The sequence below is a fragment of the Schistosoma haematobium genome, chromosome 1 (assembly GCF_000699445.3).
Source record: "Schistosoma haematobium chromosome 1, whole genome shotgun sequence".
Classification (NCBI taxonomy): Eukaryota; Metazoa; Platyhelminthes; class Trematoda; order Strigeidida; family Schistosomatidae; genus Schistosoma; species Schistosoma haematobium.
Window position 1 is genome coordinate 84,362,373 of NC_067196.1, and position 27,549 is coordinate 84,389,921.

A 27,549-nucleotide genomic window follows, 5' to 3' on the forward strand; every position below is an offset into this window, starting at 1 on the left:
AGTTAAAGATCAGGTCGGCTACTACAACCTTTGCAAAACATAGAATGTGCTTAGCACCGTATTGTACAGATTTTATTACTTTAGTCCCACTTAAGTATTCTAATGCTTCTGCGTCTGGTTTTACGGAAAGATATACAAGTAGAGTTAGTGTCTGATGAATCAAAATTCCGAGTCGTCAAAAAGACTTTCAATGTTTGTCCACAGCCAGCTGCATTTGGTTGAAACGTAGAACACTCTTCATCCAAGTCTGTATAGTGCTGTTTTGCAAGAAAGTGAAAACGCAGACACTTTTTTATCCAGCTGTTAGCGCTGGCGAAATTGTTTAATGACAGTGTTCTTGAAATATAGTCACAGCTAGATTTACAGCCTACTAATAAACACCAAACACACTTATCACGTTTTATCGAAATGAACACCATCTTATAGTACGTGACAACAAAAGCATCCAAGGTACTTTTTATCTGTTTGCAAACAGACTGATTTGAATCAGTATACTCGTTAAAAGCAGGCTGATATTGGAGTCGATGAGCTTTTCCTGTCGTTTTTATTAGTGATATGTTAAGGTTAGCGGGTATATGGTAAATATTACTCATCAAATAACGCCTTCGTGATTTCCTATGTTCTGCACAAACTCTGAGCTATCAAATTCAACTTCCTAGGGCTTTATATGCTTTAATGCATATGTAATTTGACTAATTGTTTTCAAATTTTGACGCTTAAGCGCGCCTTACGAATTTGGATGCACGTTGTGCTTAAATGTGAGGGTTGGTGTTCGTTGATTTTAAGTAGAAATGATCCTTGTCTGGAAATCATATGTCTGTTGTGTTTGGTTTCATTTATTCACTTTATAAGTTTCTGCTGCATGGGAAAGTAAAACAATACGCCTTCAACGTTCGGAACCTGTAATTAGACTTTCCATTAATGATCGTTAGACCTCAGTTAGTCGAGCTTACTGTAAATGTCTTTTCTCTCTCCTCAATTACCAGTGTTCGAGCGGCTGTTTAGCATCATTTCCCGCAATCTCAGTAAAAATGTTTATATTCACCAGACAACGTTATTGATGTATTTCCAGTGTATATTTCAAATGCGTTCTCTAACATCTGTTTTAGTAGTTCTGAACTTCATTCTTATAATGTGTGATTTGGCCTATAATGAGGTCTCTTCCAAAAACTGTAGGCTGATGTTGGTAAATGTATAACTGAAAAGTCCTCAATTTGCATATGCATGCTTTAATTTTGTTCATTTTTTTAAGCTGTTCGTATTGAGTATCTTATCCTTAGAGAAAGTTCTCTTCTAGTTGTAATACGTAGCATGTTAGGTTATTTTTAGAATCACCCTTCTCTTTCTAATGGTGTGCGTCTTCAAGTAGTAGGTGCTCAAGGAGAGCGTTACTGTTGTCTCATTCTCAAGGTCTATTTATCGTCGCTCAAATGTATGTAAATCACAGTCTCACAGGTCAAACTATGGTACAATGGTTGCCTCACTTCTGAACAACCTTTAAGTGCATCTGCTGGCACTTACACTACTTATTCTATAAGTAATTAGTTCATTGCAAAGTAGATTTTCACCCATGATTATCAAGCATTTTCGGCGAGACTCTAGTTTAGCGACGACCTTTGAACGAATCTTAAATGACCTTGACAATTATTAGCCAGTCAGAAGACAGTTAGTATAAAGTGAGAATATGTTGTAAGTAATGAATTATAGTGGATATTCTTCTTTTACATGATTTAAAAACTTGTTAAGGTTTGATAAAGGTTCAGAGGCTCTGAATTCATAATGCATATGGTATAGGAACTCGTTCATAGGGTTAGTGGTTAGGGCTGTAGCCTAGGCTTAGGGTGCTAACATCCGTTCAGTTCACAACGGATTTTAGAGGTTAGGGTGAGGGTTTGGGGTTATGGTTAGGGTCAGGATGGAGTTGAGGCTTGTCAAAAAACACCTCTTCTCTAAAATCCGATGTAAACCGATCGCATGTTAGCACCCTAACCCTAAACCCTAATCTAACCCTAACCTTAACCTAATCCTAAACCCTAACCTTAACCTAGACCCTAACCCTAAGCCCTAATCTAACCCTAACCCTGAACCCTAACCTTAACCTAACACTAACCTTCACCTAACCCTAACCCTATGGACGAGTTTCTATACAATATGCATTATGAATTCAGAACTTCTGAGCATTTATCAAACCTCAACAAGTTTTTAAGTCATGTAAAAGAAGAATATCCACTGTAATTCATTACTTTCTTGTAATATATTTTTACTTTATACTGTCTTCTGATTGGCTAATAAATGAAATTGCTCAAACGCTTCTCATTGGCTCGTCCCTAAATTAGAGTTCCGCCGTCCCATCTGTTTTAACCTCTCATTAATCACCTCCTTAAAATCCGCTGTGAACCGACCGTATGTTAGCATCGCGTGTTGAACTTGGCTCCGTGACCTTGAAATTGCTCAAATGCTTCTGATTGGCTCGTCGCTAAATTAGAGTCTCGCCGCATTTTCTAGTTGTTAAGTCTAATGTTCATCCATTAATTGGACTTCGCTTTAAATTGTTATGGAAAGACATGTAGTATTACTGCCCGTTTGAAACGTTACGGAATTATTTATTTTTCCAAATAACGTTCTGTGACCAAAATAAAAAAAGTGTGACGGATCTCTTTGACTAGACAGCAGGACGTCACTATGGGAAACTACATCACCTAAGGTTATGAGTGGCTCAAGTTCACTAATTTTGTTATCATAGCTGTTTAATCCAGCATTATTCTTTTCGGCTTCTCGCGTCTATTTTTGGTTTTTGCCTTTTAATTTCCTCTTCATGTTTGTTTATATCATTATGGGATTACTTTACCAAACTTATGTGAAACGCTTTGCTTTAGTTGTGAACTTAAACGTGACTAGTTTGTTTATTAGCTAGGTATCACTCAATATAACCCACACCTGTCTAATGATACTATTCGCTTGCACAAAGCATAGTAAATAGGGGTATGCCTAAACATGAGACTTAGTGGCTGAGAGTCGAACCCTTTAATCGCAAAGCCACCACTTTACCGTTCCATCATAATGTCCGAATCTAGACCATCTAAAATTACAACTGGAGTGTTTTTTCAATATCTATATAATTCTCGAGGAGAGTGCTTATTCGTCCGGAATATGTATGCACTACAAGTGGTCTTGAGTGCTGTTAGAGGTATGAGGGCGATTATCACTTCCCGGTTGCCCACACGGTGGAAGGGTTCTTCTGGAGGTACCTGAAAAGGAAATTGGATTAGAGGTGGTCATAGTGACCTGAGAGCGTGACCGCAGTGCCCAAGGGACAACTGCTTGAGGTCGGTCACACACGACCTTATTATGGGTAATTTTTGTGTTAGTTCCGTACTTGTTGAGACCTTACCGCCGGAGACGGATACCTGGGGGATAAGGCGAGGTGTGCATTTTTAGGGTCGACCTTTTCTAACCCCACCCCTCCTCGTGGGAAGGCAGCATTGCTGCAGATAATGGTTGTCCGAGGGAAACACCTTACTGCTATCACACCCCTCTACAGTCAGCAGTACGACTTCTCCCTCAGACCCTGAGTCGCTGCTTTTAGTCTTACCGCTCTTCAACCGACCTGTCCGACATGGTAGGACCTTGAGGAACAGTTGTTCCAGCCAGTATAGCTCGGTTACTTCATCACGATAGGCAAGCGCGACCACCGTGTCAAGGTTGCAGCTACAGTCGGGCTGTACCAGGGCATTTGTAGTGCATCCCGACCGTTGTTGCTGCCTTGACGTGGTGGTCGCGCTTGCCTATCGTGATGAAGCAACCGAGCTATACTGGCTGGAACAACTGTTCCTTAAGGTCCTACCATGCCAGGCAGGTCGATTGGAGAACGGTAAGACTAAAAGCAGCGACTCAGGGTCTGAGGGAGAAGTCGTACTGCTGACTGTAGAGGGGCGTGATAGCAGTAAGGTGTTTCTCTCGGACAACCATTATCTGCAGCAATGCTGCCTTCTCACAAGGAAGGAAGGGGTTAGGAAAGGTCGACCCTAAAATGTCATACCTCACGGATTCCTCTCTCCGGTGGTACGGCCCTTTGAAGAACAGAGCTAACACATTGAAAACCTCCCACGAAAAGGCCGTGCGCGACCGACTTTAAACAGTTGTCCCTTGGGCTCTGCGGTCACGCTCTCAGGTCGTTAAGGCCAACATTAATCCAACTTCCTTTCCAGGTTCCTCAAAAAATACCCTTCCACGGTGTGGGCAGCCGGGAAGTGACATCAGCCCTCATACCCGGAACAGCACACGAAGCCAAGTTGGTCACATTGAAATCCTTCCTACACCTCCTAATACCTCTCTTATCTCCCCGACTAACCCTTCTCACATCCCTTTATCACCTCGCACCGCTAGCGCAAACGATTCGAGTACGCGGAACGTTATTCCTGGTCTCCTGAAACCACGCTCTAAACTTCATGTTGGAGCTTATAATGTCCGAACACTGTGCCAAATAGGACAACAGGCTTCCTTAGCTAGGACTTTAGAATCCCGCACCATCGATGTGTGCTGCGTCTCCGAAACGCGCATACAGAATCCGAGTAGTGTCATTCATTTGACCTCACCATGCCAAAATAAAGAACCGACTCGATTCACACTTTGTGTATCTGGAAGCCCAGATCCTGCTTCCCGTGGCCTCACCGGCGTACGTATAGCATTGAGTCCTAGGGCAGAAATAGCTCTCTTAGAGTGGATCCCAGTAGACAGTCGTCTGTGTGCTGTCCGATTGAACGGAACAATAAGGACTCGGAAAGATAGGGACACTCGTCGTTGCCTCTTCGTCGTCTTTGCCTATTCTCCCACTGACTGCAGCGCAGATGATGTAAAAGATGAGTTTTACTGAAAGCTTTCGGACCTTCTCCTAAAAGCTAGGCGTTCGGATGTAGTAATAGTGGCCGGTGACTTTAATGCTCAAATAGGTAAACTAAGCGATAGGGAAAGACACTTGGGTGGATCTTATGGTGTCGTGGCTCAAAGAACAGATAATGGCGACCGTCTGTTGCAGCTATGCTCAGATAACCGCCTCTTTCTTGCAAATATTAACATTAAGCATGAGCAAAAACATATTTTAACTTGGCGACCCCCTAATTCATCCCAACGTTGGACCCAAATAGATCACATCGCTATCAGCCACCTATGGAGGGGCTCGATAGAAGGCTGTCGCTCATTCCGGAGCACATGCTTAGACTCAAATCGTGCTCTAGTACGAGCACGTATCTGTCTGCGTCTTACTGGATGTAGGAAAGATGCTGCAAGGAGACCTCTTAGGGTCCTACTTAATGATAGTCAAGCTAAAAGTATATTTTGGGAACAACTAGAAAAAGTTAGGCAGCCATGTACGTGATGCCCACCCCGAGGCAGCATGGAATGATATCCGAAAAGCTGTGGAAACAGCACTGATATCTGCTAGTAACGTAAACCAGAAGGTTAGGGAGAAACACTGGATCTCAGCAGCATCTATCACACTGATAGATGCTCGGAAACTCATTCCACCTGGCTCTGAACATAATGAGTCAGCTTAAGCGCAAGCTGACAAGAAGTCTACGCAATGATCGTGAACAGTGGTGGGTAGCGAAAGCAAAAGAGATGGGAAAGGCAGAGGCAATAGGTAATAGCAGACAATTGTTCAGACTTGTTAAGAAAACCGACTGTTAGAGAAACAATCTCAGAGAAAGATGGACATATTATACATTCTCAATCCAGGAGATTGGATCGATGGGCAGAACACTTTAGGGATCAGTTCAACTGGCCTTCAGCCACACTTCGGTTTCCCACGATCTCCAGTCAACCTGAATGGCAAGTTAGTGTAGGTCCTCCGACTCTTTACGAAGTTGAAAAAGCCATAGGAAATCTGAAGCGAGGGAGAGCAGCAGGCTCTGACAGGTTTGCTACTGAGATTTTTAAGGATGGTGGTCCAATATTAGCAGTGAGATTAACCGAGGTCATAGGTAGAATTTGGGGACTGTACGTAATCCTATCTGACTGGTCTCAATCACTGATTGCGCCAGCATATAAGTCAGTCAGCTACAACGTAGGACCAGGCACATATATGCATCGGTCCAAGTTGCCACACCTCATTAACACAACAAGATGGACATCGGATTCATAAAAGTAGTTAATTCAGAGGTGGTAATATATAAAAGAAAGATTGCAATAAGGATATAGTACAGGAAGAAAGAATTTGTTCGTAGAAAGAAAGATATGAAGCAGTTTTAATCTCTTAGTTTAAGGGAAGATAGAGAGTGTATACACCGACGCCATTGTGATCGATTCCGAGCCGTCACCAAGAGTCTCCAACCATTGGTTACGATGGTCACGTGGACACCAACCAAGTAGTCTACATCTCCCAACATGACTATGACTAGACGTTAGTGACTTCAAGCACTGATGCCACGTTTTGGTTTGGCCGCCCCTAACTTTCTTCCAACCATCTCCAACACCGGTCAACATTGCACGTCGTGGTAGTCGGTGTTCAGGCATACGTAACACGTGGCCCAACCATCTCAGTCGATGAAGATTCACAACCTCATCAACAGATTTACCATCATTCCCTAATACCCTGCGTCTAACCTCACTATTACTTACCCGGTGATCCCAGCAGACGCCAGCAATATTCCTGAGGCATCTGTGGTCAAATACTAATAGCTTACGAGTGTCTTCTACTCTTAATGACCATGTTTCGCTGCCGTAAATTAAAACAGAACGGACTGCTGCGCAGTATACTTGTCCTTTTATTGATAGACGGATATCTCGCCTTCACCATAGGTGATGTAAGTTGGCAAAAGCCAAACGAGCTTTTCGAATCCGTGCTGAGATTTCGTCAGACACCAACCCATTAGAGCTGATCAGACTTCCAAGATAAGTGAAGTTGTCAACGCGTTCGACTACTTCACTCCCTATCCTTAGTTCAGGTGTTGACGCAGACCAGTCCTGAAGCAACAACTTGCATTTCGAGGGAGAGAAGCGCATTCCAAACATTCTGGCATTGTTGCTCAGTGCTACCAAAAGACTGCATTTTATCAGCATCTTCACCAAACAGGACTATATCATCTGCGTATTCTAAGTCGATAAGTGGACCTCCTGGATGGATATCAATACCCGAGAATTCAGTAGATGAGAATGTTATTTCCATCAATAGGTCTATGATGAAGTTGAACAAAAATGGGGAAAGTGGACATCCTTGACGGACACCACTTGAGGTTGCAAAGGTAGATGACAGTTCGCCATAAGCTCTGACTCGACTGGTAGTGTTCGGGTCCACTCTCCCCATTCTTGTTCAACTTTGTCATTGACGTACTTCTGTAAATAACACTCCTCATCTAAATTTCCAGGGGTCGAACTTCTACCAGGAGTTTCACTTGTTGACTTGGAATATGCTGATGACATAGTTCTATTTGGCGAAGACACTGACAAAATGCAGTCTTCTGACCACTGTAAGCAACAATAGAAGCACATTCGGGATGCGATTCTCCCCTTCGAAATGTATAATGTTGCTTCAGGATTGGGTTACGTCGACACCCGAACTAGTGATAGGGAGTGAAGTAGTTGAGTGTGTCGACCGCTTCACTTATCTTGGAAGTCTCACCAGCCCTTGTTGTCTTGTGTGTGACGAAATCTCAGCACGGATACAGAAGGCTCGACTAGCTTTTGCCAACTTGCGTCATTTATGGAGTAGGTGAGATATCCGTCTATCAACCAAAGGACGTGTTTACTGCACAGCAGTTCGTCCCGTCCTACTTTATGGCAGTGAAACATGGCCGGTGAGAGCAGAGTATATTCGTAGGTTACTAGTATTTGATCATAGGTGTCTTCGAAATATTGCTCGTATATCCTGGGACCATTGAGTAAGTAATGCAGTTGTTAGGAAACGGGTACTAGGTAAGGATGGCAAATCAATTGATGAAGTAGTGAAACTTCATCAGTTGAGCTGACTGGGACACGTGTTACGTATGCCCAACCATCGACTACCTCGACGTGCTATGTTGAGTGGTATAGGAGTAGGTTGGAAGAAAGCTAGAGGCGGCCAGACCAAAACATGGCATAAATCCATGAAGTCACTGACAAGTGGACTGAGCCATGTTGTTGGGTGTAGACTACTTTGTTGGGGTCCGCGAGACGATAGTAACCGATGGTTAGAGACCCTGAATGACATGGCTCAAAATCGTTTGCAATGGCGCAGGTGCATCCACTCTGTGTTTTCCCAAATTCTAATCTTCTGAATTCTTCATGTCCCTTTTTTCCTCTTTCCAAATTTACTTCACTGTATTATCCTCTTTAAATAACATCTTCAAACCTTAATCTTTCCGATTACTGCTTATAGTCTTACCGCCTCTACCACTACGGGATTTGAATCGACAACTGCATCTCTGTGCTAATGTGGTGTGGCAACTCGAACTGGTATTCGTACGTACGAAGTTCTACGTTGTTACTGACTGACTACTGTCGTCACATCCAAACGTAATATAACTACATAACCATACTATAACGCAACTGCTAATAGTAATTCATCATCCCTTATAGGTAATGTATATGACACAATTTTAATATAATCAGCTTTATTCTGTTAAATCTTGTAAACACGTCAAATAGCAATTAGTAACAACCTAGTGCTTGAGTCGCTTATCAGTTGTGAAATTTTACTCTAAATAGATTCAGTTAGCACCACTCCTTTTCCATCTCACCTACCTGGTTACATATATTTCAGTCAGGTTGCAGCCACACCGATATTTCTGACGAATATGGATTTGTTTAGTATTTTCACGACTGCAGCTGGTACCGTGTTGTGGTGGTCGTGTCTACCTATTGTCATGGATCAGTCGAGCTATAATGATCGTTCGTCTTGGTTATATTATGCCAGAAATCGGTTAGAAAACGCCAAGAATAATAGTAGCATTTATAAGTCCGGGTACGCAGTCGTTCTTCTGACTGTACAGGGGTATGATGGTATTAAAGTATTTTTCCTGAAAAACCAGTAACCATAGTGATATACTGCTGTCTGATGACGAAAGCTACAGATTGGATATTGATCCCCAAAAATAGCCTTTGGATCTGTTGTCACGATCTCATGTCACTAAGACCACCACTAGCCCAGTTTCATTTTCATGTCCCCTTTCACGGTGTGGGCAACTGAGCGTCAGCCACTCTTATACCTCTAACAGCACCCCAGACAACCTTGTCCACAATCAAGTCTTTTCATCAGTGTTCCACTGATAATTAACTTCTACTATTTACTCGACCACTTTGTTTCCCCAATACTATTCGCAAATATTTATCTTTTTATTTCCCTTTTCTCCTATTTTATCAGTTTTTTTAAGTTCGTGATAAATATGCATGTCATTTAGTTTGTTCCTTCTAATCCCTCTTATTCCTTAAAGATTTATGGAAGAGGATCCATGTGTAGTGCTTGGTTCAACGGTTTCTGATATAAGTGATCTGAAAAAAGATATCGTTAGTCTTGGCCGTGTTCTAAGAGCTTGTGATTTTCAAAACGTGGATGATTTAAAGGACATTGATGAAATTAATTCATTCCCATATAAAATGTATTGTTACGAGGAAAAGAATGAAATAACTTCATGTGGGACTATTTTTTCTGATCTCAAAAGTATCAAAAGCCTTTTATCCGATACCTCTAGTGCTTTTTCATCATACAGTGAACAATTACGGACCGTATCTTCAGTTGTTAACAAACTTTCAGAACTTCCCAAAGTAGCATTGTCCGAAAACTCGTGCCTGAGCTCGATAGAAACAGAGCAAGATTTCTATCACCTGTTAAGTACATTGGCTAGAGGTTTACAAAGCGGATTGTTTGCTCGTATACGGGAACTGAGTACATTTTCTCTAGACAAATGCCTAAGTGAATTTATAGACCAATATAATGAGCTGAGCATAAAATATAATGAACTATTAGTAATGTCGTCTCAAATACCTACAAAACAGTCAAGTTCTACTGTTCTCCTCGACCAAACTGCTGTCTTTGAAATGCTTGAAAGAGAAATGAGCAATTCCGCCAAAGAAATTGAACATGTCCGTTCCAGTTTTGAATCTCGTTTAAACTCCATCACTGCTGATTGGGAATGTGAACGGTCAAAGTTGATGACAGAGTTGCACAAAAAAGAAGGTAGACGATGCTTTCTGTAATCATACCCTTATCTTTGCAATGTTTTCCTCATTTCCAACGTATTCTGTTGGCTGTCACTAGTTGATCTGACTATTTACTTGCCTGGAACGTAATCACGTTTTCTAGATCTATCTTCATGCCTAAAAAGGTGAACAAATAGTGGTAGTATATTTATCATGTTCTGCGGTCTTCATTCAGCTTAAATGAAATATAGAGGTTATTATTGCCAAACCAACTATGTAATGTTAGTGTTTTTCACATGGGGTTAAATTAATAATTGTCGGAAAACACCTTCCAAGCTTACCTTGATTAATAATTGACTGACAACTAATTTAGTATATCTCCACTCCTCAGAGCTGTTCGAAATTTACCAATGAAGTTTCTCGTTCAAACCCCATTTGGCCCACCAGTTTTCCAAAGTTTACAGATACTGCTTACTAACGAGTGTCAGCTAACGTGGAACCTTGGTTCAGGGTCTCTTGCTGACTCTCTTTAACCACTTCACAACAGTGCAAGCCTGTTCAAAGGATGAAATGTCTTCCTTTAATCATATGATTGAAATTCATTTTGGATATAACGGTAGTCACATGCCTCAGCACAGTTTTGATCAGAAATATAGGGAAGGCTCTAAATGCTCTACCATTAACATTCACGGTGGCTTACTAGTATTGATAAAATAAGACTACACGTGTATAGTTACCATGTTTATTGTGTCGGTCTTAAGGCTGATGGTTAGTGGCTATGAAATATGGTCTGTGAAAGCAACAGATATGTGTGGTCTGAAAGATTTTGATCACATGTGTTTTCGAAGCATTGCTTAGATATTGTACAACAACCGAGTTAGCGATTCTGAGGTCATACATAGAGTATCGGGTAAAGTTGGCTTATCAGTTGGTGAGATTGTGAATCTTCATCTACTAGGTAGGTCGAGACTTGTATTATGTATACTTAACGACTTACTGTCTCAAGACGAGCAATGTTAACTGACGAAGATGTAAGTTGGAAAAAAGCTAGGGCCAGTCAGACCGAAACATGCCGTCAGTCCACAAAATCATCGACTTTTGTTCTAAGCCATTTTGGTAGATGCGGACTGCTTGGTTAAAGTCAGCGAAATAAATTTGACCAAGTGGTTGAAGAATTTAAGTGAGATGGCTGAGAATCAGTCACAATGGTACAAATACATTTACTCTTCATTGTACTCAAGATTTTGAATTCTAGTTTTCCTTTATTCATAATTTTGTACTGTTCTTCCGTAACATATTCTCAATGTTTAGTCTTTCTCATTATTGATGCTTCTATATTATTTTGATTTCCTCAATATTCATCTATTCGTGTTAATGTGTTACAGCAACTTGGGCCAATCCACATACATATTAGGAACGAAGTTGATACTCACTAACTTGTTGAGAGTATTATCATCCTTAGTATGTATGTATGTATATGTTCTTTTTAGTGGCAATCGAAGAATTGCAACAATTAATAGAAGCTAAAGAAATGGCTTATTCAAAAGTTAAAGGTACGTGAGAATCTAATTGAACAATGAATTTGACTTATTTTGTTCATTAATGATAAATAGCATCTGTCTTAAAAAGGTTCATAGGTCTAAAATATCTAGATGATTGAATTCGAATGAATTAATTAAATTTCTTTTCAGACGCCGACCTGTTTACATTTCCTATGCATATATTTCTTTAAAAAAATTATGAAATTACGCAATAGTTCATATAATTGATTAAAACTCTATCATAAATGGTTCTCGGGAACTATTCATCGTATTAGCCTAATCTGTTTTAAGTAAATACAGTGAAAAAAAGAGAAAAAAAAACCCTGTTATAGATGTTAACTCTTTGAATATAATTTATTAATGGGAAATCAAACATTGATTGAATGTGATTTTGGTTCTATTTGATGTTTTCTATTATTTCTATGACATTTATTCTACATATTGATTTCTTTAATTAATAATCATTACGAGCAACACTGTAAGTGAATAAATCCATTTGATGAAATAAACTGTGTTTTAGAGATGCCGAAGTCAGAAGAAACAATTAGCTGTTATTATTTTATTTATTAATTTTAACACATAGATATTGGTACAAGGAGGCAACAAATACATATGCGCCACACAAATCTCATTCGATATGTGTAAGGGCTGTGATACTGCCCGGGTGCCCAAACCGAAGCAGGTGGTTTTCTTAGGGGGCCACACCCCGAGCCTTCGACCTGAAGGTCTGATCCACAAGGCAGTGAAGCATCGTAAAGAGATGCACTCCCATGGAAGCCGGTAACCAACAATTGGTTCATACGTCATTTGCTCCCTCAGGATACTGGAGCCCATGTGCACCATTGGTTTAGCTGTGGGAGATTCTTGGTATGAATGTTAGCTTATATGATATCAATCCCTATAAACACATTAAATAAAATTAGTTGTAGCATGTATGTGATGTTATTTGATCACAATGTTTGTAAATGAACATTAGATATATCTATAGCGACTTACGTGCAATTGAGTTTATTCTCATTTAATCCAGTTAAGCCCTTTTGTTAACTTATTTAGCGGACAAAGTCATCCCTACTATAACAACTTATTGTACCTTTATTATTGTTATGCTTGTATGAAATATGTATGCTCGAACATTGTTTACCACCTACGCATATATTCATTCTACTAGCTTTATTATTAGCTGCTTAATTGATTCGATGATCCATTCATTCCCCTATATATACATGTACATTTAACACTATACACACTCTCGGTTCGCTGACTCACTCACTCACTCGCTCGCCTCAATGCTTTGTGATCTGAATGATCTACTAATAAAACTGTAGTCGCTGTTTCTCTTTGCCTTCTGATTTCAAACGACGTTGAGGATTATATGGTAACGGTTACGAGGGTGATTGGTTGACGAAGCACAGCCACTACATATCCAATGTTTTTCCCGTGTGTTTTTTTAAATTATTTATTTATTGTCTTTGTTAAACATGAAGGACATCTGACCAACACGTACAAGCATTTGATCAGGATTTGGAATTTTCTAATGCTTGACATTTGTTCACTACAAATTTAACACTGACATATATACATTGACTTGAAAATAATATGATTTAAAACGCATCAAACAATTGTCATATCCATTATATGATAAAAAAGATTCCTTACCACAGTTTTCTATTGTTTGGGTAAGTTTATTATTGTATAAAAAATAATGTATGACCTTATTCAAGCTTTCTTTCTTCATTTAATAAAATGTTTAGGTGATCTAGATGAATTAGTACAACAATTCTGCTCAAAAGAAAATACTGCAGTCGGTCCAAATATGTCTTTAAATCAGTTACGGTCATTTCTAAATAAACTTGAAAATGTATGTTATTATCTGATCATAGTAGCGTTTTTTACTAAGGTTTTTCAAATCACATTTACCTTAGATTTGTAGTGTCGGTTATTATGTTAAGCCCATATGCTTTATTCTAGCTTTCGGACAGCCCGTTCTATTCATTCTACTTGAGTTACATTCTGACCTTGTTATTTGTTCGCTTATCGACCTTGACTGTTTTTATGAGGGCATATATGTGTGTACACATCTTATCCCATTACTCATCACATCTCTGTAACTTACTTTTGTGTAACTCATAAATATTGATTAACGCTTGGTTAAATGGGTGTTGGAATACCAGCCACCTCCACTCTGCGTCGTTTCTCTTCTCTCTATTCCATTTTCTTTATATACAAAATATATATATTCACAAGTCCATTCTCGTTATTCTGTGGTGTGAGCTACTTATATTGATATGAGTAGTATATAACGTGCGTTAAAAGAACGTGATGTCTGGCAGCAGAAAATGGGGAAGATGAAGAAAGGAAGAGCGAGAACACAATGGAATTTGTAAGAAAACGCATGAACAATGGAATGGGAGACAATGGATTGGTGTTTGCAACAAAAACAGTCCAGTTTGGCTTGATGCATGAATATTTTTGCAAATTGACAATTTACTATATGGTATTCAGACTATTGAGATAGTCTGTAATTGTGTTAAATACATTCGATTGTCCCCACCCGTTTTCTTGTTCACTACAATTCGACTTATTTAATTCCGTTATTGACTAACGCGATTTAAGTCGACGATTATATACAAGGATAGGCGATAACAAACATTTATACGATCTAATTGTCATATCAGATCCTCGGGCCACTAAAGCGGAGAGCCCTTTCGACAACATCGTTCGATCTAAATGACGATTAAATTACGGGTCTCCACAGATTAACATATTTTTTTCGTAACTAAACCTGAATAAAAACAGGACAACACCATTGATTTGAATCAAAATACTAAACTGCAAATTGTTGTTCATTTGTAATTTATTCGTATACTCAACACCATCGAGTTTAAAAGCACAGTTCTAAACGGAAATATTAAACTAATCAACGAAGTTACCCATTTGCTCTGTTTAGGGTGGTTGTGACTTGTGCTATGCATCCGGATAATATATATAAATATTTTAAAGTATTTAAACTCGACCGAGTAGAAGCAACACTGAATCTCTGTAGTCATTATATCCTGTAGTGTTAAATGCATTTTCTGAACTTGATCCTTGGGATGACTAAAATTAGAGTATGGAAGACTAGATAAATTAGTTGAATTCGACCTAAACAATGCAGAAGTATTCAGCTTTCAGTTTCTTCTGAATCATTTATTGTTGTTAGTACTACTACCCGTTTTCCACGCTCCATCCTCATCTTATTTGTCTATTTTTATTTCATTGTTTTTTTTCGGCATAACTTTCTTAGTTTGTTTATTTTACTACATGGAATCCGGATCATGTGTTCTGTCCTATTTGAGACTTGCTCGGTAGATTTACCTGCATTCCTGTGTTGATGTTTGCACTGAGACATGAACGTAGTACCTATGGTTTCAAATATCAATACTTCATTCTCAAAGACATTGGCGCAGATACACTAACTATTTATCTTTCTATAAATCTTAAATTCAGATATCACTTCAAACGTTTCTACTCTAACATTTTAAATCATGTTCTCAAGTTTAATCTTTCTTTTTATCATTGCTACAACAATATTTCGATTTCGTGTTATTTTCGTCTCATCGTGCTAATGCGGTATGGCCACTTAAGCCAATGCACAATAGTACTAGGCTCTATGTTAATGTCTATGTCGAAAATACCTAGTCCATACATAATCACTGACGTCATTTCTAGTTTCAGCGTGAATGTTAACATTTTGATGCGAGTACAATCAACTGACGAGTCGAAAGTAGAGCAAAATGTGTTTACTTAATTTCCTTGCTATCTGCAATCTAAAAATATGACTAGTGTTATATCCTAGTGAATACTACATTACGAGTAACGTCTGAGACCTATTAATGGACTAATATTATTTTTGTATTCTTATGGTATGAATATTCAGTAACTAGATTTTGTATATCTATATTCCTCTTGTCATAAGCTTCATTTATATTATTATTGTACGTTTTACTGTTCTTAAGCCATGTTCAGTTTATTGACTACTGCCTCCCACGTTCACAGCCACTTTTGACCATATTTTTTACGAGTGTTATTTCCTATTTTATACTGTGTTGCGGTCTGTTTGTTTGGTATATAAACTCAGTATGTGTGAAATAAATGATTCGCATAGTAGAGGCTGTTATCGGCATTCTTGACTGAGCTGGACGGGCTAGGCGAACAACGGACCAATAGGACGCTAGGCTGATCAGACCGGTCGAACGTCATTGGTTTAGTAAAGTACAAGAGCGAATAAGTTGTATTTTGACTGGCGAATAGATTACTTGACAACAAGCGGCTCATAAAGTCACAACAACTAATATCAGTTGTTACATATATTTCGTTTATAGCTTTAAACATTGAGTTGAATTTCTGTAATCGATCAATTTCTTTAATACCCAAATGATGTGTTTATACTTTACTATATATGTTTTAGAAATGTCCATGGATTTGGGACTTATTCTATGGAAATTGCAATGAAATAACGTCTTCTGCATTGCCAAATCCTATTGAACAGGTAATCTGTGCTGGATATGGTTTTTTTATACATGACATAAAGTCATAAATCACTTGTAATCATCATTAATATCAGCTACTAAGTAATCATTATGTTATACACATGAACAATGCTTTCGACAGAATATTAATCTTAACACAAAGAGCTGTGTTAAGTTTGTCTTACACTGTTCTTACTCTCTTCCTTACCACTTTTGTATATTGTTTTATACTACTTATTTACACTCAGTAAGCAGTTGTATTCCCAGCAATTTTTAAACTTATGTTGTAACGCAAGTTGTAGTGTAATATTCTGAAATGTTCACATATACTTATGAGTTTACTGTACTTTTCATTATAATTACTGTACCTTAATCACTGTAGCGGTTATCCATAGTTTTGTACATTTGTTTAAACGCAACAGTTTCCTTATTGTTTTGCTCATGGTTCGGGTTTCGGTTGTTCATAAACTGTTAGCAAATTTAGACACAGCTATCAGCAGTCCTTCGCACTATCGAAGCCTTTTTAATTCATACTTGAAGGACGCGTTTAAACGCCCCAGACACGTCACAAGTGGAAAACTTAGATCTATCGAAGAGTCCAAGTCACCAGATTGAGATACGCGCAAATCGTTGTTTTGCGAACTCCGGTTTTGCGCGTATCTCAATCGGGCGACTTGGATGGTTCGATAGATCTGGCAAGCTCAATAGAATAATAGTTGACCCTGTTTTTGAAGAATCTTAGGATGTGGAGATAGTAGTGAAATATAAAACAAGAACAACGATTGGTTTGGTCATTTCTATTAAATATTTATCAAACACTAGTTTTATAGTATACGGATTTGGAATAAGTCAGCTTCGTCTGTGACACTTTTGTACAATGTTGCATATTGTCTATCAAAGTGTTTAATAACACAACTGAGACACGCGTGAAATCGAGGTTCAAAATAATGATTTGTCTAAAGAATGATATGTGCAGAATGTCGAACATTTCCTTTCTACATGAAGTTTGTGCTGATGATGTCGTTCAAAAGAAAGATAAAAGCTCCACGACCAAACCATCCAGCTTAGAGAACAAAACCATCAAAAAGGACGACTCCATTGTAACAATATACACATAAATTGGTTACAAACCTCAACTAGAGAGGTACCCGTAGCGATTGACACATCTGTGTGTATAAAGATGGAAAGACTTCCTGTAGTAATAACATAAAGATTAGTCACAACATACGATAGAGTAAATGATAAATAGTGGCTGTGTCTACAGTCAGTAATGACAATCGACAGTCAAGATGGGACTAAGGGCACACAAAATGGAAGTCGTTGCGCTCAAACGAAGATCCAAAGAATGCACAAAAACTGGGAATAACTGTTACAGAGGTTGAGAGAATGTAATCACAATAATAAACACAGTAAATGCTGTTAGCCTGTGTAAATACTTCAGAATATTATATAGTAAGTGACGTACTTTTCACTAGTAGGGGCGACCAAAACAAAACGTGGCATCAGTCCATAGAGTCGCCAGCTTCTGGCCTGAGCCATGTTGGTGGCTTCAGGCCACTTGATTAGGGAGACATGCGACTATCGCAACCAATGGTTGGATATTCTGGGTAACATGGCTCAGAATCAATCACAATGGCGTATGTGTATACATTCTTTGTCTTCCCTTAAACTGTGAGATTAAAACTACCTTATACCTTTCTTTCTACGAACTAATTCTTTTTCCCTGTATCACATCGTTATATGCAGTCTTTTTTTATATATTACTACTATTAAATTGACTACTTCTATGAATTTGGTGTTTCATGTTGTTGTGCTAATGAGGTGTGGTAAGTTGGACCGATGCATATATGTGCCTGTTCTCACGTTGTAGATGACTGATGTTTAGAAATGATCGAAAATGCCACTGTTTACTGAATGATTGCAAGTAGTATAAACCAATACACGAAAATGAGATAAATTAGGAGAGGAAGACAGTGTATGCCACCATACTTATGATCCTGCATTTTGTTAACGACTTACTAGTTTTGCATCCAGACCTTGTAAACTTACCTATTTAACATATTTTTCTCACAACCTAGTTCTTGTAGTGTCAGTTTTCGTTTGGTTTGTTCTTTATTTTTTTCTTGTAGAAAAAGTCACTAAACAAAATTATTTTAGAAAGAAACGAGCTTGAAGATCAGTGGCATCAAACAAAACAAGAGCTACTCTCACTTAGGAACTCACATGTTGAATTGACTAATCAGTTAAAAGCTAAAAATGATGAGCTGAATGAGGTAAGTTTGTTAATGCTCATTACTTTATTGAAAGACTATAATGTAATCTCTCTAGGCATATATAACTACGAAAAGTGATCAAATACTCGTTAATTTTGTCAGTGTTATAGTCTCAGACTTTGGAGCTGATTTGCCGGCGTTCACACCCACAGTAAGCATCAATCCCTATGTTGGTGCACTCTTCTGATGACGAGTGTCAACTGGTATGAAACCTATGTAAAGAGTTTCCCACCAACAAATTCCGACCTCTGGACATTTCAACATAATGCATACGACTTCAGATCATTCACACTAGTCTCTACATTGCAATTTGATAGACAAAATTCCGTTAACACCAAATTACTAGGGAAATATGATATTTGTCACTACTCATTAATCAGTGTCAAAGGCCAACTGTTTTTGTTACGCTACGTCATCGATTAAATAAGGTCATGGAGTTTTTAACAAATTATAATTAATCTTCGGTAACACTAAATATAGTCAATGTAGTTTCATTCTAACAAGACTTTAAATAACGTTAAATGGTTGGAAGCAGTCTACTGAAAAGGCGATTGATCTTAAACCTAATGATTGGCATCTGTCAGTGAGGCGTATCTGTAATCTTACGGAGGCTTACTATCTCACTGATCCCAATCCGCATCATCTGCGTCTCTATGATACATTTTACCTTTGAGTTGTATGGTCTAACTGTTATCTCCGATATGAATAATTTATCATTTCATTCTAACGTCGAGTAATAACCATTGTCATGTCTTCCAGTCACTATTGAATTTCATCTATCATGTTTTTTATGTGTTCAATCTAGGCCTAAGTGACGACATCGTACCACTTTTTTGTCGTTTGTGGTTATCTGAAGAAGTCAGTATGAGAATTGAACTAAACTACTGTGCTAACCTGGACCAGTAAGATGCATTTACACACTGAAAGTATGGATTGAAGTCGAATGCGCTGTTCTTTGCTTTGTGGTTGAAATTATTGGGCATGTTTCGTGTTAGTCGGCACTCACCAGCATGGTATATTTGTGATCATAAGAGAACTGATGCTCCCTGTGGGACTGCAGCTTAACCGATAGAGCTTGATCAGCTCTAAAGATCTAGACAAAAATGACAATGGTCATTACCCAGTGATCAATCAGTTGTAAACCCTATCCTCTGCTTGATAAATGAGCTATGTATCCATGAGATAGTATAGAAGTATTAATGTACTGTGTATGCCAACGGTATTACATCATATAATTTGCTATAAGTCAAGCTTTTGAAAAACTATAGATAACTGTCAATGAGATAATGGAGAAGATTTGTAGCTCAGGTGGACACCATCAGCACGAACTGAAGTTTGTGCTGATGATTTTTAGAATAGCGATGAAAACTCCGACCAAAACATTCAACTCAGCGAACAGAACTACCGAAATAACTGTCAATGTTTGGTTTAGAGAAATTAAATCCATACAATCGTATTAATGTCTATCGCCTAAACATCATTCTGTTCCAACATTTAAAAGGTTTACCTCCTTATTACTTGTTTATCGAATATAGATTTGGCGTCGAGTCATTCTCTAAATTCTCCAAATCAAATTAGCTAGAGTAGATCTGGAACCGACAGTCTGAAAGTGAACTTTGAACACTTTAACTACTGAATCACCGTTCCACAAAATTAGATATACTTCTCAATTAATTTATTTTCTAATTCGTATTTATACATTGTTTCTATCTATAATAGTTTATATGATTTTGAAATAAATTAGATGTTTGAAAAATCGTCAAAACTACAACAACGCGTATCTCACTATCGTGAATTAGTGAATAAACTATGTGATCCGAGAATGGCTGTTGCTTTTGCAGATAATGTTCGTCAAAATTTGTCTTCCAATAAAACTGATGTTCATTGTAGCAGTTCATCTACTATTCAATCAACTCCTTTGACTAATTCATCAAGCTCAATGAATTTTAATAATATAACTCCTTGTGTACAATCAGATCAAGAAAGTTAGTATTAATTAAACTAGTTGTTTCTTTTAAATGTATTTTTTTCATAAACTTAAATGAATAACCATGAATTATGAGATTATTAGTTATTTTAGTGTTAAATAATGATAATATTATTGATAAAATTAAATATTAAGTATGTAATGTAGAAAAATTGAGTGAAAATTATTTGCACTGAAGATCTCGAGGAAGTTAAATGCATCTGTACCATTGTGACCGATTCTCAGCCATCTCACTTAAATTCTTCAACCACTTGGTCAAATTTATTTCGCTGACTTTAACCAAGCAGTCCGCATCTACCAAAATGGCTTAGAACAAAAGTCGATGATTTCATGGACTGACGGCATGTTTCGGTCTGACTAGCCCTAGCTTTTTTTCCAACTTACATCTTCGTCAGTTAACATTGCTCGTTTTGAGACAGTAAGTCGTTAAGCATACATAATACAAGTCTCGACCTACCTAGTAGATGAAGATTCACAATCTGATCAATCCAAACAGTTTTTCACATAACCGTCACAGTTATTCCAACATAAGGGGATTACACAATTCTTAATACTGTTTAACATGAGAGTATCTTGAAGCAAATTTTACTAGTAGGCGGTTTACGACATATTATCAGTACATGAAACGATGGAGCGTTGAGTTGACCTGGGTAAACAAGCACAGACTTCTCTGTTGGAGACGATTGGTGACATGATTGGAAATCAACGTCGTTAGTATTCTTTCTTTGTCTTCCTCCAAATCCTGAAGTCTGCATCATATTTTGCTTTCACTCATTGGGTTCTGCTAATGTGGGAACATCAACTGACGCATATTACCACCAAATCTCATGTTTACTGACTGACTGATACTTTTGATCAAAAGTTATAAATTGTATCATATACTTTTCATACTTTGTTATGGGCGTTTAGTAATTTACTTGTTAAAATCAATCAATAGAACGCTTGTCGATAGATAAACTCTATGATATGATATAGCCTAATGATAAATACTTGTGAGACTGCAGTTATTGACTCCACCACTTGGATGGGTAGAAAACAAAAACAAGACCACTAGCTAGATGAATAGGTCTCTCATGCAACAAAATATTTTGTTTATATACAAAATCTGAGCACAAAATACACATGGTGAAATTTCTTAAGCGATTAAAGGAAGTCAGCTTGTAGGTCACTCATTCTTCAATCAGTTGACCTGACTGTCAGGCTACGTCATGTTGCATCGTATCATATATCCCCATATAATTAAGGTAGCATAACTGTAACGGAGAGGCGTTACATTTGTGACTGAGAACTCTGAAGGATCTACAATAACAAGTACCGAAATTTCTACCTAGAATAGTAGAAAGAGTGTATAATTCGTTCAGCTTATGGTCATTGGTTGTAACGTAAATTATTCAATTTATGTCCTTATGCTAAGGGTAGGACTTCGCAGTTGCACCATCGCTTTATCAATCGTTGTCTGAATTTTTGTAGGTCACCAAATAAAATGAAGAATTTAAAATGATCTATCGTAATTCAACACTCGTTGTATAGCCCAAAAGTTATCTTGTTTTTAGCTGGAAATATAAACGGTGTACTCAGGTAGATCAACGTCAAGGTGCTAATTTGTCGGAGTGTTAGAAATACTGTTTACTTGTCTTTAGATGAATTCTAAAGGTTATATCACAATTTCCATCTTTTGCGTGATCAAGTCGTTCAGTTTAATGCTTAATCGTTTAGAAGAAATCACATTCTTTTCTATCAAAGTTTCCTCGTAAGTGTATTATTTCTTATATTTATTACTATTATCACGTAATTTCCTCTAATGTAGCAGAAATCAATTCTTAAAGTAAATTTATCTGAAACAATAAACAATCGATGGTTACATTTTTACACATCTCTCCATATTTCTTTTTTTTATTACGCTCATGTTCAATATTGTTTTATTCTTAGACTCATTAGCTACAGTTAGTACACTTGTAACAAACAAATCATCTTCGCCCTCTTCTCGTAAATCTTCCGAAACCTCATCTACATCAATCTTCTCTCGCGTCGGTGCTGCAGTTACAGCGATTGCTAATGTTATAACTTCGCCTAAACGTCCTCAACAGTCTCCTGAATATTCATCTGATAATAAACGCAGTCGTCCCTCTGTATCTGTTACAGAACCTATAGGTTTGGCGAAATCGGAAGAAAAACCTGTTCTTTATGTAAGTGTCATTGGCTTTTGTATATTGCACATACTTTCTTAGTCAACCTATTCTCAAACCTGAAACATTTTTTGTTAATTCAGGGAATATTTGGACGACACTGTTGCAGAAACTGCACAGCGTGAAGAGAAGCAGTTGATGTTTGACTTGTATGTATACAGTACATTGATAACACTGACTAATGTCATGTTTGTCTAATTCTTTAGTCCTCGCTAAATTCTATCTGTATAGCTGCGATGTGCCCACTGGTCTGAATGACTCAACATCTCGTGCACTATGTTCAAGTATTTAGTGGTTGAAGCTAGTTAGCGAAAAACCCAGGATGTTGATTTCGTACTATTTGGCAAGGGGTTTCTGCAATCTTGAAGGAACTGATAACCTCCTGGGGACTCGAACCTAGGTCACCCAGCTTTACTGTCTGAGATGTTATCAAGTAGTCAGGACAGTCTTTTGACCTTGAGACAGTTAAGATTGCTTAATTCGAATTAATTATTTTAAAAAAAAGCGCTATATATTTATTATTTCAATAAAGACACTTATCCAATCAGCATGTCCTAACTTTTTTCGAACATTTCGTACTCTGCTGTTCGTTGCATAAGTACATATTTACAGAAAAACCCTAGTAGAGTAATTAAGATTTGCGGATGTGATTACTGTCTAGTTCAGGTGCGATTATCAATTTTTACTCATTGTTAAAAACTATACATGTGTGTTAAGTTCGTTTTTTTTTAATAATTAATGTAACGTTTTCTGTTTCTCATTGTTCAATTCGATTATGGTCTCTGTCATATAACGGTTTCAGGATGCCGTTCCGAACAGAATTTCGCATCCCATTTTATCAACGAAGTCGAGTAATTTTGTCATTCCTGAAAAACCAATCTTACCATCATCATCGTCGTCTTCATCATCAACAGCCATTCTTGACAACGGCCCTATGAGACATCATAGTTCAACACGTAAACCACTTACGGAATTGCCTAGATCAAAAGTTAAATCGCCTACCACCCACAAATCGGATCATTTTCTTTCACCATTTTCATCTACTCCGCTTTCAAAAAAGGAATATGTCGAAAATTGTTCAAAACCGATTACGGATTTTCATGATTTTCATTCGGAAAAATTAAATCCTGTAAGTGATTCGATGTGTATACTACTTTTATGTTATATGATTCACTTAGAATATGACAATAATTATTTTCAATTAGATTTTCATAATTAGGCTTTACTTTTATACCAGTCAGTCAGTCGCTTACTGATGTAGGAAGTAACACGAGTGTGTATCGGTTAAAGTTGTTACAGATCACAGCACCACGGCGGCATGAAATCAACAAAATAATATACCGAAAACAATAAGAATCTACATATAAGAAACACAATACAGAAAGATAGGGAGTCAGCAATACTATCGCAGTTGCACTACTGTGACCTATTTACCACTATATCACATATACCAACCCACCTGCGTCTGATCAACAAGCGATAACTTTGTTTGCATTCACTGTCTTCCTCTCCTAATTTATCTCATTTTCGTGTATTGGTTTATACTACTTGCAATCATTCAGTAAACAGTGGCATTTTCGATCATTTCTAAACATCAGTCATCTACAACGTGAGAACAGGCACATATATGCATCGGTCCAACTTACCACACCTCATTAGCACAACAACATGAAACACCAAATTCATAGAAGTAGTCAATTTAATAGTAGTAATATATAAAAAAAGACTGCATATAACGATGTGATACAGGGAAAAAGAATTAGTTCGTAGAAAGAAAGGTATAAGGTAGTTTTAATCTCACAGTTTAAGGGAAGACAAAGAATGTATACACATACGCCATTGTGATTGATTCTGAGCCATGTTACCCAGAATATCCAACCATTGGTTGCGATAGTCGCATGTCTCCCTAATCAAGTGGCCTGAAGCCACCAACATGGCTCAGGCCAGAAGCTGGCGACTCTATGGACTGATGCCACGTTTTGTTTTGGTCGCCCCTACTAGTGAAAAGTACGTCACTTACTATATAATATTCTGAAGTATTTACACAGGCTAACAGCATTTACTGTGTTTATTATTGTGATTACATTCTCTCAACCTCTGTAACAGTTATTCCCAGTTTTTGTGCATTCTTTGGATCTTCGTTTGAGCGCAACGACTTCCATTTTGTGTGCCCTTAGTCCCATCTTGACTGTCGATTGTCATTACTGACTGTAGACACAGCCACTATTTATCATTTACTCTATCGTATGTTGTGACTAATCTTTATGTTATTACTACAGGAAGTCTTTCCATCTTTATACACACAGATGTGTCAATCGCTACGGGTACCTCTCTAGTTGAGGTTTGTAACCAATTTATGTGTATATTGTTACAATGGAGTCGTCCTTTTTGATGGTTTTGTTCTCTAAGCTGGATGGTTTGGTCGTGGAGCTTTTATCTTTCTTTTGAACGACATCATCAGCACAAACTTCATGTAGAAAGGAAATGTTCGACATTCTGCACATATCATTCTTTAGACAAATCATTATTTTGAACCTCGATTTCACGCGTGTCTCAGTTGTGTTATTAAACACTTTGATAGACAATATGCAACATTGTACAAAAGTGTCATAAACGGCAGATTAAATGGTATATGTGACACAACCTTCTTCAACGAGGCGGACTGTTAATGCTATTTACTTTTTATGTTGTTTGAAGTAAATTCCCAATACTTATGATCAAGCGTCTCATAATTGAACATACACACTTCTAATGAATGGGGATTTTTCGTGTATTATATATATATTTATATATTCTAGCTTTTGGATTGACGAGTCATCATAGTGTATATTTCCATTCGCCTATAGTTACTACCGTTGTACAGTGGGTCTAGCCTAAGTTTCGTATGCAAAATTAAAAGAGATATTATCGTTCATTCATTATGGTCTTCAATATTACACTCACTTAGTAGTGCTATAAATAAGCTATTAATACAGGAAGTGTTATTTCTGTCGAAGAGGTAATATGTAGAGATTTAATAATTCGAAGGTATATTTCATCATTAAGTGACATCATGTGCGGAATAATAAACTCTTGTACTGATTTGCGAAGTTTCATCAGTGAATGTTATTCAACCTGAGATTTAATATTGAACCATATAACCTCCGAATCGAATGTCGAGTAGCATTCATCTCAGTTATTAAACAAACAATAGTTCTCTCATGAGGAATCAAATGTTAAATATACAGAAAAATGTTTTGAAAAATAAAAATGTAAAAGAAATGCTGCATGTACCACTATGAATTATTTGCAAAGGATAATATCTAAACAATATAAAACATGCTGATTTGTTTTCATATTGTGTTAACTCACTTTCTCTTAATATATTCCCAGGATTTTAGCTTTTTGAAACATGGACCATTAGCAGAAAGTACATCTCAGTTACCACAGGATGTACTCCGTTCTGTTCATGCTAATATTGGTAAAGATCATCAAGATGCTAATCGTCGACCATCTGAATTCATTGATCGTCCTACTATTTCTCAACCACAAAATAAGAAAGATGAAATTTTTCTTACTCCTGCAGCGCCTAAACCTCTCAATCCATCTTGGCAAATTTCTAAGCAAGAACCTTCAAAACAGGTAAATATTATTTTTACTGGCCTACAATTTTTAACATGTTTTATATGATAACTTCAAAATGTTCATTATACCGTTGAACCTTAAAATGCCATTTCTTTTGAAAACCGTTTTTTGTTTTAAAAAATTAAAGTTTTTAATCTTATCATCACAAATGGTTATTGTCATGCGGTCTCCAGTCAAAAGGTTTACACCTGTAATTAGAATTAGCTGACAATAATATGCAACTTATATCCCAATGGTTTGAGTCGATTTACGTTTTATAGCTTCGTTATTTTCAGCTAAAACTGTACTTCTAATCTCAATATTACTTACCTGATCGTTTTGTCTTAAGTAAGCATTACCATCGTAACTAATGGTTAGACTGTGATTGACATGACTCAAAATCGTTCACAATAACCCAGACGCATCCACTATTTGTCTTCCTAAATTCCTCATACTCTTTTTGATTATTTCACTAATTTGTGTTTTCTTCAATTATATCTTGGATGCCCAATCTTTTATGTTTCTATTAATACTGTTACTACCCCTAGTACTCTGGGATTCTCCCAATTTCATCTCGTTGTGCTAATGGGGATATGGCAACCTAAACCGATGCACGTATGCACCAAGTTCTGTGTTGTGTTTGTTTGACTGAAGCTTTGGTTTGAAGATACTAGTGAACAAATATTTCTGAGCTCCTTGTTTTATTCTTTCATGGGTCATTGCAGGTTGAACTGTTACACAGTAACTCGCTTATCCATAAATATATACAGACGTTCCGTCTTTAATAAAATTGTAACAACTTATCGATGCCATCTAACGATCACAAGTCATTAATCATTTAGGACTGTTTAAGCGATCAGTTCACCCCCCTTTGTTAGACCAAGCATCAAGACGGATCAGTCTCAAAGCGACATATTCCATCGACTGTCAACAAGAAAGAATTTTACGCCAATAAAGTTTCTGTCGTTACATCATCGTCTTCTTAATTTTGCAATTATAAACATCACTGTTTTTACGGTTTTTAATTTTAATTCATTATAACTCTAGAAACCATCTCTAGAAGTACATAACAATATGAACTCAAACGAACTGAATAAAGTCTCATCATGCAGTGATCAGAAAAAACGGGATAACATTTACACTAACACCAACTCTATCAGTCAGAAGTTTCAGAAAAATTCATCAACAGCATCAGTTCCTACATCACTGCATAGAAAAACTTCAAACACTATTACACCACCTCAAGAGTGTAATCCATCCTAAAATGATTTCTTTTGAAGATTTCGTTTCTTTTTGATTGTTGTAAATAAATTTCTTATTCTAATTCTACTTATGCATTGT

The 27,549-nt window shown here is 37.4% G+C and overlaps 1 protein-coding gene across 1 annotated transcript; it reads left to right on the forward strand.

Annotated features, from left to right (window-relative positions):
* The first annotated feature begins 698 nt into the window (after nt 1-698).
* On the forward strand, nt 699-27,537 carry MS3_00002312 (uncharacterized protein). Its single transcript, XM_051209890.1, has 11 exons — nt 699-758; nt 9,405-10,147; nt 11,601-11,663; nt 13,403-13,509; nt 16,099-16,179; nt 18,289-18,432; nt 20,177-20,417; nt 22,349-22,605; nt 23,408-23,734; nt 25,978-26,226; nt 27,256-27,537. The coding sequence occupies exons 2-11, from the start codon at nt 9,409-9,411 to the stop codon at nt 27,469-27,471; spliced, it is 2,424 nt and encodes an 807-aa protein (XP_051075362.1). The 5' UTR covers nt 699-758; nt 9,405-9,408; the 3' UTR covers nt 27,472-27,537.
* Nucleotides 27,538-27,549: the final 12 nt, after the last annotated feature.

Coding starts and splice junctions, on each gene's coding strand:
- MS3_00002312 (XM_051209890.1), top strand. CDS start 9,409: ATGGAAGAGGATCCATGTGTAGTGCTTGGTTCAACGGTTTCTGATATA. Junction 13,510..16,098: donor TTCTAAATAAACTTGAAAAT/GTATGTTATTAT, acceptor TATATGTTTTAG/AAATGTCCATGGATTTGGGA. Junction 22,606..23,407: donor AAGAAAAACCTGTTCTTTAT/GTAAGTGTCATT, acceptor TAACGGTTTCAG/GATGCCGTTCCGAACAGAAT.